This window comes from Trachurus japonicus, chromosome 1 (genome assembly GCF_045865225.1).
Source record: "Trachurus japonicus isolate A0001 chromosome 1, Traja_1.0".
NCBI lineage: Eukaryota > Metazoa > Chordata > Actinopteri > Carangiformes > Carangidae > Trachurus > Trachurus japonicus.
The window spans coordinates 25,010,454-25,024,511 of record NC_140907.1 but is presented as its reverse complement, the minus strand read 5'-3'; the positions used below and the strand labels follow the sequence as shown (position 1 = coordinate 25,024,511).

At 40.9% G+C, this 14,058-nt stretch overlaps 1 protein-coding gene across 9 annotated transcripts in view; it reads right to left on the bottom strand.

Annotated features, from left to right (window-relative positions):
- dclk2a (doublecortin-like kinase 2a) overlaps nt 1-14,058 on the bottom strand; it is a 140,608-nt gene that overhangs the window by 29,462 nt on the left and 97,088 nt on the right. For 6 of the 9 annotated variants that reach the window (XM_085782260.1, XM_085782268.1, XM_085782240.1 and 3 more), the window contains exons 1-2: nt 10,993-11,876; nt 5,688-6,025 (exon numbers count right to left, since the gene is read on the bottom strand). In XM_085782260.1, coding sequence (XP_085638386.1) covers nt 5,688-6,025; nt 10,993-11,398 — 744 coding nt within the window. In that variant the 5' untranslated portion in view covers nt 11,399-11,876. Of the gene's footprint in view, nt 1-5,687; nt 6,026-10,992; nt 11,878-14,058 lie in introns of those variants that run through there. The other 3 variants (XM_085782221.1, XM_085782229.1, XM_085782295.1) reach the window with 2 other exon arrangements.

The window sequence follows — 14,058 nt, the reverse complement described above, 5'->3', positions numbered from 1 at the left end:
GATTTGATTTTGGAGGAGCAGATGGCAGGCTGCTGCTGGAAGGCATTTGGTGTGTGTGTGTGTGAGAGGGTTAGAGTGAGTCAAGAGCTTTACTTTCTAGGAGTGCAAAGTAAAGCTTTTTATAGATTCTATGGGTCTTTGTTCAATCTGGTGCTAACATGTGATTTTCCATAGTTAACTGCTGGGACTCATGAAGGCAGCTCAGTTAATGCATTCATCAGCCAGTCACCGCAACACACTTGACCTTTGTGCAGTGGATGTCCAAAAAAAAGTGCAAGCGTTGCTCAGTACTCAATTTTATTAAGAAGTGTTCTATTTTACAGCTGGGAAATGTAACTACAGACAATGATGAAGGAGGATAATTACGTTATCACTTTAAAACAAAATTTCACCTACACCTACAGTAGGAAGACAGATGTAGCAGGATACAGAAGAAAATGGGAGAAGAGTTGTAATAACTGTGCTGCTGTGTACTACTGTAAGCTACATAGCTAGCTCTAAAATGTAACCTATTCTTTGCAACTGTATGTTCTTAAGTTATGTGATTATTTAACCAATATAGACAAAAGTAGAAAAAAGCATAGCCACAGTATACTTTTTCATTTTGGTGTAATGTACACTACACTAATTATTCTCTGGGCTTCCTGAACATGATATTGATCCGCTGGTCTGACTTAGTGGTTTGAAGGTAAACAAGCTTCCCAAAATTCCCGTCCTTCACTACAGCCAATACACTGTATAAAACCCTTTCCAATAGCAGTGAAAGCAATGTGTCTCAAATTTGATTTTGAATTTTTTTTAAAGCCCCCCTGATTTAAACTGAACTAACTGCTATTGATGTGGACAGGAAGCTGTCAGGTATCCGGCTCTGGTCACAGGATCAGGTTACAGGCTTAATGGGTTAAACCTCTGCTTTTGGATTTTTAATTTGATTGAGTCAATCGTACTGAGGCAAAGAGAGTAATACCTATAACAACCACTCACTAAGCAATTTTAGTGCACATCTTTACCAGATCTAGTTGCACTTATTGAATGGCTGTAGTGCTAAGTGCTTACAACGAGCGAGGGCTCCTAATGCACTGAGGCTTTACAGATATCCCTCACTTGGTAGTCACTTTTTAGTAAGAAATGTGAAGTCTAAAGTAAAAAGTCTTCCTTTGAGTCATCATTAAGACAATATGCCAAGAAGACACCTGCCAATTTTAAACAATTAACATTATCACGTTAAAGATCTGTTCAGAGTAGAGCTGAAAAACTAGGCCATAATTTTATTTCTGAAACGCAACCTAACAAAATTTTGGCAACGTCTGTTAACAGCAGCGGGTAAGGACAGGATATTGCAGGAGAATTTGTCAACATGAATTAATCATCAAATCATTTCGAATTTGATATATGTAAAACAATATTTCCCTTGTCTAATTTGACACATTTATATCCTGTGTCTGGATATATAGAAAGGAAACAGCTGGAGCCAGAGCCAAAAGTTGCTTTAATCCAAAAGTTACAGTACTACTGCTATAGAGGACTGAGCATTTGCTAACACCATGTAAGATGAGTAATAGAAGAAACTCTGGTCTCCATCTACATCTTCTTGGCAGATTGATGGATGGATGTGTTTATGTTCTAGCAATGACTAGACATCATCTATCAAGGGAGGATAAAAAAGACAGCTGTGACTGAAGTCTGATGTGTTTATCATTAAAAATCCTGTGGTGAATATCTGAAGACACTCAGCATGAGCTGTGTAATGTGTCATCTGTAATATACAAGTTTAATCCTCAAACATAGTGTAGTACATGTCCCAAATCCCTACTAAAAATGATTGATTCATGAATTTAATATAAAACGCTAAAAAGGAAATCAAATTCTCTGCATGAAATCTCACTGAATTCCTTGTGCCATTAACGCTGGTGTTATGTTGGGGGATTCAACTGGCTGTCATCCATCTTCAATCCAATCCTCAGTCCAATATAAGAACATTACACTTGCCTACCAAACCCCCCCCCCCCCAAAAAAAAACCCTGAGCCGCTGTGTGGTTTGGGATTTTTCTTAAATGACTTGCCCTTACTGCTAAATCACATTAGGAGCTACAATCATTTTATGATTTATTTTGTCTTCTTCCTGGCCATATCATGGTATAGCATGTTTACAGTCCATTTATGAGCAAGACTGAAATTCAGCCATGAATATATCAATTCATTTTGAAGTTCAAAGTCTGAATGTTGGACAGGTAGCTAGGATGTTTTATGCATGTACAGTAGTGCACACTGAAAAACAAAACATGGATTGAACATTTGAGCCCCCAAATACTTCAACTTACAAGGTGTTTTTCATAGGTTTTATAAAATGAAACAAAAGTCTGGTTGAATGAAGGACAACTGTGACTCTCACTCACTGCAAACATGTGCTTAAAAGGTTGTGACGCCATCGTGGCCTTCACACTAACCCCCCCATGCAACTGTTGATGCCTGGGTTAAAGAAGAAGGGTGTGGCGTCACAGTCCAACATTCCTCCAGCCTCTTCTCAAAATTATTAGATCAAACAAATAACTCAACATTACAAAGTAGGGCTGGGCGACTTTGTCTCTGAATGACTATGAAAACAAGATAATGGGCATAAAACAATGACTGGCACGTAACAATGTATATGGGAGTGTATCATATTTGCTGGTTCACAGACTTTGTATATGTCAGGAGACATCAGGTTATGTTATTAGTGAGTGTAAGCAAGAGTAACAAGATGCTCCTCTAAAAATGTCTCAGTCAGTGATTGGGTGTTTTTCAAACTTATTTCAGGGCTGCAGCTCATTCTTTCACTCCAGGCAGAGTGTAGGATAGTTGGAAAGGCACAGTTAACACCACGTTACACTGACAAAAGTTATCGTAGGTGTGTGCAGCCCATATGTCTGCACTCCTCACAGGAAGATGGAGCGTGACATGGCTGACATGGTCTGCATGGAATTTACTGAGCGATGGGAATAGAGACGTTATCAATGCTTAAGGCCACAGATATTAGACTGAACTAGTCACAGTGGAGAACCAAACTAAATTTCTCTCACACAGGGAAAATTTATATGTGCAGCTGTGGACAATGCATTATTAAGTGATGCTCCTTTTTGGCACCATGTCTTTCAACATTTCAACATCTTGAGTCTACACTAAGTATGCAGCCATATCTCCCCACCCAATGCAGCTAATTATAAGCAAAAAATTTTGGGGGGTTCCAACTTTAAATTTGGCCACACCCCATTCAGTGATTTCACAGCTGGTGTTTTACTCATGACAACTGATGGAAACACCTGCTGTAATACTTTGATTGGAGTCTAGCCAGAGATGCAGCATGCTCTACAAGTTTAAACACAGAGAGGACAGCTGAATTCTGTCCTTTGTCACTTGGTGTTTATTTATCATTTAAAGTATAATATAATATAAAGTATGATTTAATAATTTAAGACTCAAGTCTAAGAGCATCCAGCACAGGAACACTTCATGCCAAGATAACGTAAATATAATAATAATATTCTGGACACGGTTACATAATCATTAGAGACTGTGTTCCTGTGCACTGCTGGCCTGACAGAAAGGATGCTGGGCTGGCTCTGTCAGAGGTGATAAGGATCACTATTCTCATGAGTCATTTGTCTGGACTGTCCGGTCCAGAAAGTCTCCTGTCGGCTCACAGGAAACAAACATCAGCTGCTTTTGCTTTTCAAACTCTGATTCTCACTTTTAACCTTTTAATATTTGATGTGAAGAGATCCTTTTTGTCACCCCTCACTATTCCAAGCTCTGTGTAAACTACAACTGTCCAGATAAACATTTTCACCCTGTATCAGAAACAACCTCTGTGCAGACCACAATGCAATGCAGTTTTCAAACTAAAAAAGCAGTGTTTTCAAAACTCAGTTTTTGGTACTTGAAAACTTCAGATCTTTCATTCAAAATCTCACCGATGTTTCTGTTGCCTTGTACACAATCATCAAATCAGGTTCTTTTCAATGAATATTCACCATCACCTCTATACAAAGGAATTGTTAATTTAAAGGGACAATGAGGAGTTTCTATTTGGTTATAAAAAAGTATCACGTTAAGGTGGATGAATCTACGCTACCCACACTTGTTAATGGGCCCATTTTCGATAAATATATCGTTTTGTCTCTATCGTTATTTTGTTATTATTAGTGGTGGCGGAAATGCTGGTCGAGCTGACCAGCATTTCTTTACTTTCGGTTTTGTGGCGAGTCATGAGAATAACGCTGCCAAATTGCCGTTTATGGTCGGAACTATGACAGTATGTGATCGTTTTCGAACCTCTGACTTTAATTATTGATGAATGAAAACATGAGTCCGTCTTGCGCCGGTCAAAGAATTTCTCGGTGCGCGCGGAGGCTCATAAATGTAGTGTGAAAACGCTTTGCTTTTCCAAAACTCCTCGTTGTCCCTTTAAAGAAATACAATCTAATCCAAGTGAAAATGAAACAAGGTGAGTTTTTAAGTAGAACCAGCAAAGCTATAATCAGGTACCCAAAAACAAAACTTTGTTACAACCAGTGGCTTTTTATGAGGAAATGTTATGCATTATGAGGAAATGATATGCATTTCCTCATTTGTGCAGTTTCAGCTATGTTTGGAGTGACACATAGCACAACATACTACCATCAAACAACCCACAGAAGTAACCAACAAACATTAAAAAAAAGATTTTAGTGCAGTCTTTGACAGTTAAAACTCCAGTGGAAACGCAGTTCATTGGCGACTTCATTTGCATGCCTCTCACACATACACCCGTAAAGCTTTCCATTTTTATTTTTTGGTATTTGTTTATTGCATGTTTTTACAACTACACTGGCAGTAAACTCTGTTCTGAAATCTACTGGTGCACGAATGTGAAGAGATAATGAGGTAGTTTGCAGCTACTTAAGGAAAACAATCATAAGTTGCATATTTTAGTTTTCTCAACAAAGTTGTTTCAGAATCGATAGTAGAGTGTAAGTGAGATGTCTGAAATGAGGATACAACTTTTATTATTACTACTACTACTACGTATATGCATTTTTGACATTTTACTGCTTACTTTATTTTCCCTATCATTTACTATCTGTTACATTAGCTCCTCTTACTCATCTAAAGTTAATTAATTCTGTCTGCTGACTTAAACTCATATACAAAATAATTATCATGTAAGACTTCTCCCAGATGAGGCAACGTTGATATTAATCTTTTTTAAGGAGGGGCACCATGTGTTCAAGCTCACCTCGTGAGGGACCCTCAATGAGAATTTCAAATGGCATCGTTACTATAGTATATGTGTCCCAGGTGGATAGGATTACGGTGAAAACAGCTCAAATAGCTTAATAGGGTTGGATGAGGCACGGAGGAAACTATACTGATGGATATGGTAAAAGGTCTGAACTCTAAAGTGTATTCATTAGTGCCTTGTTGAAATAACTGTGGCGTGTAATTATGTATGGATGATTAAATGGGGTGTAATTACCTAGACTGCTGACACAGCTGAAGCCTATAAATCACAGAGGTTTTTGGAGATAAAACCATTGGCTGAGAGGCTCAGCCTCGCAGTTCCATCTGGTTTTCATAATGCACATTGTCCAACCTCAGAACAATGTGGTTAACTCCCTCCAACTGTCATGTTATGTAATTCAGTCTGAACTCATAGTTAACGGACTCACCTGCTTGCCCTCTAAGGTGTACAGTCTCCTCACAGCTCCAGAGTCCAACTTGATCGCATCCGTGATGTCCGTGAGCACCTGGTCAAAGGAGTGTGCCGTCTTCTTGTTAAGCAGTATCCGAACTGCCTTGCGGGGTTTGACACCGCTGCGGATCACCGTGACGAGCTTGGGTTTGATGAACTCCTTGGATTCCCGCTGCAGTTCATTCTTCAGCGGGATGAGAGAGGAGAGGGAGCGTGATGTGCCGGTCTTGATGCCCACTGACCAGTTAGGGTTGACATTCTTGGTGTAGTCCACACGTCTGAAGGGTTCGTTGGAGGCACAGACATAACTCTCACCTGCAGGAAAAAAGAAGTTGGTAGAACTGAGCAAAAACATGAATATCTCAGAAACCATATCTACATCTAAATTAGACATTAGAATTTAGAAATGTTGTCATTTCTGTGGGTCTTCAGCAATGGCTACAATTTGTCTTTTAGCCCCAGTGGACATTTGTGCAAAATTTTAAGGGACTCTCGTGAGTATTTCTGGAGAAATTGTATTCACAAGGTCAAAACAATGGTTTTTGATATCACCAACGTGACCTTGACCTATGGCCATCAAATTCTAGTCAGGTCATCCTTGACTCCTGGTGTACATTTGTACCAAATTTGAAGAAGTTCTGTCAAGGTCTTACCGAGATATTGTGTGCACAAGAATGGGACGGACCGCCAACCCATAAACAACACACCTACATGGAAAATGTTTACTATGCACCATGAAATGATGCTTCCACATGGCATTAGGGCAACAACAAAGAGTTAACATTCCTCTGCTGAAACAAAAAGGCACACAGTGAGGCCAGGCCAGCGTAACACTGTCCACTCTCCCTTTCAGCTGTTGAGCTGCTGCACTGGCTTCTCTCCAAAGCAAAGCATTTTGTTTTATCTGCCAGCATTCCATTTGAACTGTTAACACGCAAATGTTTCCCCTTAAGATGAGAGTCATGTGACATGTAGCCGGAGGTTTGGCCGCTAAACGAAAACCACGGCAGGAATGTCTGGTGATTGTTTAGTGGAGGCTGAAACTTCTGCTCATCGATGCCGTTCTCTTCCACTATGAGTAAGTGAGGGAAAATGGCAGATATTTTCTCTTCAGGCTGCATTCATCACAAAAGTATTCACAAACTGTGAACCCCCTCTCTCCTGGGCAACACTTGATTTAAAGAGAGGCATTGTATTTAACAAAGCGTGAATTGTCATTCCCGACTTCCTCTGTCTTTAGTAAGGATATTTAAACATCTCAAGAACAAAAAAATTGCAGACAAGCTTTCTGCAAAAACAACGGCATGCACAAACTGACGCACTGAAAATGTAGCTTGTTAATACGATGTCTTCCCAGCATAAACAAAGCTCACTGGAACCAGTAATACACACAGTACTGTGTAAACAATCAGATTACAGCTCAAGCCTGCATCAGTGCATCAATATCGTGATAGTGGCTGTGTATACTGTAGTATATTAGAGGAACTGCATGGTAATGAGAGTTGGGTTTTAAAAGCTGTGCAAAATATAATCCTGTAATACATGCCCCCGAAATACTATATTAACTTATATAAAACTTGTTCAGTGTCTTTAGGTAAAAAAGAATAACTTCTCCTGATAAAGGATCAATCCTCTCTCTGACATTTTGACTGTTGGATATGTGTCACGATAAATGAATCAAGCCACAGCGTAAGAAGGCCACATGAGACAGGGAGTCCCACGATACCTGGTTTTATTAAGCCTGCAATTAACCACAGGCTAATTAAAAGGCTAGGACACAGCTGAGGGGACTGAGCTCTTGCGCAAAAACTAAAACAAAACATAACTGGGGCTGTCATTCATCTGCGCAAAAGATGACAGAATACTGAGATGCCCTCAGATGGCGACCGGTGACACGTCCACTCCCCAGAGTGCGTTGATCTCAGGTGCAACCTCTCTCCGTTGATGCGAAGGGCGCCTCAGCCACCCGCCACCGGCTGCTGTCCTCATGTGGACAACAGATGAGGTCAAGCTTAACAGAGCTGTCTCTCACCAGTCTGGCAGCTTTGACTGCAGCGGTCACAGAGCTGTCACCAGCACAAAACCAAGGCCATTTAATGAGAATCAAAACAAAACAGTGTTAACATGTCTCCACCATCCAGTGATAATAGTATTGATTACATATCTGTCTATGTGTGTGTGTTTTTTCTGCCGTCCAATAAACTCATTTAATTATGCTTCAGTGACCACAGAATATTTATAAAATGTCATACCAATGTGCAATACCAAGACTCAGACAGAGGACTCCACCTTCAAGTATCCATCAGGATACAGCCCAGTTTTAGCCTGGGGTAACAGATTAGACACAAATTAGACATTCAAAAATATTCATGACTGAGTGGCTTTATCAGTCAAAGCTGATTTAAAACACAGTTTAAACTGTCTTTAGGCAACAAGGACAAATCACAGGAATTAATTATTTAAGTCAGAAACGCAAGTCTCATGAAAGACAGCAACAATCGCCAAGGCAGAGGCATAAACATTTACTTGCTTAGATTTGAGATGCACATTAAACTGTGACCTTACCGTTCTATTTGACAGCTACAATAACACAGCTACACAGTTACAATAACACTGAGGTAGAAGAAAAGATTATAGCTATATGTATTAGTCTGTAGCCATCCGTGGCAGCAGTGAGAACAATGAGGCAGCACTCCAGCCATAGCGAGGAAGACATTATGGGGCAACAGGGATTTCACGTGGCTTGTATCGTCCCAAATGGCTGCCGTCCATTTAAGAAAGCCATGTTTTTTTATTCCTCACGCTCCTGATATGCAGCAGAAAAGTTCAGCATGAGTTCACATTTGTGGTTTTCTCTTCTTAATGAACTTTATGAGCAATGAATTACATTACAGGAAATCAATTAGTGCAGGACTGTGATTCGTAACATTTGCCCACATAGTTGCTGATGACAAGACATAAAATAACTTCATATCTTTAGCCAGTTTGAACATACTGTAAACAAATTTTAAAAAAGGTTTCGATTTTACCATTCTGTGTAAATAATCCCTTTGACTTGCAAAGTTTTTGTCCAACCAAAGCTCCTCTGTCAGCAAATCAAGCGCCCCCCCTATATCCACACAGTAAACTACAAAGCTTCAGTACGTGCTACCTCTCTGTGTTGTTTTCCACAAGCACAGCAGTTCAAGTCCACTGGTTGGCTCAGTAATCCCATCCAGCCATACGGGGCACACATGTGAACGGTGCTTGATTGGCTTTCAGCACAAAAGAGACCCAGCAGGCCTCAATCAATGGAGGCAAACTGCTGAGCTGTGCAGTAATGTTCCTTCTCTCTTCAGATGGGGAAGTAGACAAGGACAAGACACCAGTGCCAGGCCCACCTGCAGTCTGCCTAATGCTTCAGAGACTTTGGTGGGAACTTAACAGTCTGCATTCATTGCTTCTGATTCACACAGGACAATCAGGTCATCAATAGTGTTTTCCCTCTTCGTCAAGATGGAATCTGACCATGGAAATGATTTCACTTGTCTGTGCTGAGGGTTTTAGATATTTGCTCGACCGTCTGTCGCCATCGCAAATGACCTGATTGAAAGGAATGTTATTGTTATGTGCTAACAGTATTTTAAACAAAAATCTCATTTCAAGAACATAAACACATCTTTCCAGAGAAAATATCCTGGATAATCAAGATAATTCACAGGGTTTCCTCTCAGTTTTTTTTTCAATCAGGAACTATTGTGAAATATTTTAATGGTGAAAACTGGTAACAGTGAAATGAAAAGAATGGCGCCAGTGAGGAAGGATGCGCATTCCTCAAGAAGTCTTACTTGTGGCAAGCCCAAGGATTTTTGTGTGATTTGGGTGAACTGACCCTTTTCGATCTCAGACAAAAGAAGTTGTTGCAGCATCAGGCTGAGTAAAACTCAAAGTCAAACTAATGTGTCAAAAAATGAAGAAAAAAAAAGCAACTTTTGCTCGATTTACCAAACTGGTGATGCTACAGAATTCAGATCAGGCGCTGGCCTAAATCCTCCTCGGTCTCTCAGGGGATGGGGCAAAGGAAATTAATGTAGCACATGAGACTGAAGTTTTTAGGAGGATGTGGGCTAAAAATAGACCTGCATATAAGGACAATGACTGCGTCAAGAGGTCAGTGGATCCTGAGTATGCCTGGCCAAGCTTTAACCCCTCGTGTTGGAAGAGGATTGCAGGCAGGTGACGGTGCAGACAGACAGTGTCTGGGCTGAACATGAAGATTAACTTATTACTGAGGTCACTGTCCCTGCAGAGAGAACAACACAGCAGGAAAGTGAAAGGGTCACTGCCTGTGCACCATTCATGTCTGCAGTGCGCAACTGTGTTTTAACACTAGATTTGTATAGGAACTACTCTCAACCCCTCTACCTCTTCAGAATGACTAAACTGATCACACAGCAGTGGGAGGCCCTCCTCTGTGGATAATATTTCTATGTTTTATTCTTTGCTATTGGTCAGTTTCAGCAATTTAATTACATTTCCAGTCTTAAAAGCCATTAATTGACTGCAATACTGCAATGCAATAACAGATAGTGGTTGGGGGGGAGGGAACGTTTTGTTTTTCAAGCCCCCAGGGTGAGATCAAGATTTTAACAGCCAATGAACCCTGCAACCACAACAACACAGTCATCAAACATTTATTCCCAGACAGGGGGGGTGGTACACATGCCCACATAAAGTCAGCTCACAAACAAAGAAAGTGGGGGAACTTGAACAGGAGAGGCCAGATGAGACCGATCTGGAGTGAGGAGGGGTCTGCTCTGTTCATCCCCATGCATGACGGCACTGGGTCAAACATGTCAGGAGAGTTATGTCAGTGATGTAAATTATGTGAACGATGCGAGGAGAGCTCGCCATCGCATTCATTATCCCGTGATGTTCTCCAGAGATGAATGGATGGATGGATGGATGTCTGTACAGTGGATCAGGAGAACTGACCTCAAAGTCACCTTTTGTAAAACTTTCTCCATACAGTAGATAGCAAAAACAACAAAAAAACAGTCAGTTTTTAACATGTGAATATGTTCTGGGTGACCCTTTAAACTTCTGGTATAACTTGCCTAAGGGGAGAGTGAATCTGCACGGGGCAATTAGGCCAAACATCCAAGACAAAATGTAGCTTTAAAAAAATCAATGGCATGCCTGAATCAATGCACATTAGCCGAGCATCAATAAAACCATATTCAGACCCCCAATCATGATTTACGTTAACATGAAGAGGTTGTTACATCCATCAGTACTCTTACCCTCCACTAACTCATCCAGGCTGGTGACCTTCCTGCCTCCATCCACCGTGTACAACGTCCGGACTCCTTGGGGAAGGTTGACGTTGTCGGACAGGGACCTTGTGAGCTCCATGAGCAGAGCGTCCAGGGACCGGAACCGGTCGTTGGACACGGCATACACCAGACCTTTAAAATATTTGTCCCCATTGCGATAGAACCGCACTTTTCTGGCTTTCTTCTCGGATGTGAGGGACTGGAGAGTGCGTGTGCGGTAGAAACTACAGTGCGCGCTGTGCGCCGGGCTGGGGACCAGACCGTTACCTCTGGAGCCGGACTGGGACCCGGAGACCGAGTTGGTCCTGGGCGCCCGGTGCGGCTTCTCTCGTTCTTCAAAGTGTTCAAATTCAATACTTCTGCTCAGCGACATGCTGTCTTCCAACTCTGGACGAAATCCAAAACAGAAAAAACTACTTTTATCCAGAAGGCGCTCAAAGGTCGAGGAGTGAGGAGCCGGATGAGGAGGAGGAGGAGGAGGGAGGATACACGTGTGCGTCGCCAGTCTCCACAAATACCGCTGTCACCACTGACAACTGAAAACTTGGTACAAGTCTGAACGCTGAAACACAGCGTCCAAAAGTCGAGAGTAAGTCCGGAGAGAGTGACTCCCGTCCTGACTGAGCCGGTGGGCTGATCTCTAGCTACAGACGCGCAGCAGGAGCAATAATCCAAACGCCAACTCGGGATTATCCGGTTGAAAATGTGTCGAATAATGAGCAGCCGTGTTTGACAGACATTGCAGTGGACTTGTCGCGATCTTACAAACAACTTCTTTTAACAAAACTTTGGCGTACCGCACCAGAACCCGCAAACCGCCTCCTTCTCGCCTTCACATCCTGTCTTTGACTGGTCGTCCGCTCACGCTGTCAAATCAATGGATAATGAGAGAGGCGGAGGCCTTCCCCGCCTCAGGGTCCTAGTGCACCCTATTGTTTGGCTGCTGTATTCACGACCTGGAAACAATGGAGTCTGAACTCCCCTCCTCCAGGACCCCAACACTGTACGAACTGTACACATATCTAAATGATACATTACCAATAGGTCCACAAAATTTGGGTCATAGAAACAGGCGTATATGGAGATATAAAGATATCAAAGAGAGTATATATCAATACCACCACATTCAATATGTTTGCAGGTGCACAATGAGAATAAAGTGGAGGCTGGACTTTGAGGCTTCTATGGCATACAGTCTATGTTCTATGGTAAGCATTTTGTCAAACTGTACATTGAAGATACTGGACAACAAAAATAAATGGCAGTGAAAGATGAGATACCGTACATAGCTACTGGTAACAACTCACCACTGTTCCTTACCAGGCTCTTACCTCCCTGCGTCACCCCCTGGCAAACCTGAGCCATGCTTTCACTGCAGAATGTCAAAAAACAGGGCAAAACAAAGTAGTAATGGACAGACTGGGAATGAGTTAACCCACTTTTCAACTACAGTAGCCTAATTCCTGGAGCCAGTGCAACAGAGACTGAGTCATTCTTGTCACAATTTATTAGTACTTGTTAGCTGCAAGCCAGTTTTAAAGACAGAGCTAATTTCATTAGAGTTTGGCTGATAGATGAAAAATCTGCATTTTGTGTACAATTGGACTTCCACAAAGAGTTTGCTACTCTATTTTGTGTTGTGACAAAAACAACAAATTTTATAATGTCAATGGAAAAAGAAAAGGTAGACCAAGCATGTCCCTATTTTGGTGATGGGTGGCCCTTTTTATAATACAGTATCACTGATTGTGTATATGAGGAAGGACATTTTGATTGTAAAGAAGCTAAATAATTTCAGTGACATATGTCCATTGGCCGATGTTTTTTTTTTTATTGATTATTACTTCATTTATTATTTCTTTGTATATTTTTTCATCAATTTCATATTAATACCAGCAATATGCTTCCACACACATCTGAGGAATTCCTCAAATCAAAAGACAGCTGTGTTGGAGTTATTGTTTGAGCAGCCTTTGAGGGAGGAAGTGGCTGCGCAAAAACCAAACAGGAGTACTTTTCTCCCGGCAAAGGGAAATCCTGTACAGAATGACAAAGCAGAAAATCCCTCAATGACAAGAATCCCCCCCTCTAAAATAAAACTAACAATCAGGTTGGCGGTAATGCTTAAGCTTCCTCTGAGTGTTTCTCTGGGTACTTTTGCTAAGCTGCTAATATAATGCACTTTATGAGGGATTTGGGGAATAATACTCCTCAGGCATATGAAAATCATTTAGCAAAACAATCCTGTCTTAAGAAAACAATGCTAAACATGATCACTTGCAAAGCTCTGCAGGTTTCAGGCTAAAAATCACATGCCTTATGAATAGACTACTCTCATATATACATACAGTATACTCTCATATACACTATCATACAGTATATGTAGGTATATAAATCTTAAAATTACTTGCAGGTGTATGCACATGGACATGTATGATTTTCATGGCAGAAACCAGGTGCAACACCACTTTGCAATTTCAGATTAATGTGTCAATAAAAAGCAGGATACGGTTTTGGGGTCAAAGGTCAAGAGAGAAGAAGTGAAGCTGCAGCTGAACTTGAGAGATCACATCTGTGGGAAAGATTATATGGGTTATGGCCAATTTTAACAAATCCCACAAGCATCATTGTTCTGGTCACAGTGAATATTTTAAGCTCTACTTTGTAGATGTGTTAGACATAAATGTGATGGTTACAACAAAGTCTAAACATTAAATAATTATAGTCACTTAGCTATAACAGGAGACTGATTAGCATCTGAATCCATGATTGGTTGTTTTGTTTTCATTAGGTCAGGGTCAAAGTAATTCTTGTCAAACCTAGTGACAAAAGAAAGAGGGGAGAAAAAAATACTCCACTGCCCTCTAGTGTTCACCAAAGCTAAATAAAAAGATTGACGAATTCTATTCAGTGATAATCAGGATTTACTGAATAGAAATGTAATCTGTGTGATATTTTTCAACAAAAAAATGTTCACATGAACAATTTTAAATTGTGTATGATAGAATAATTATTAAGGATACATGAGCTAAA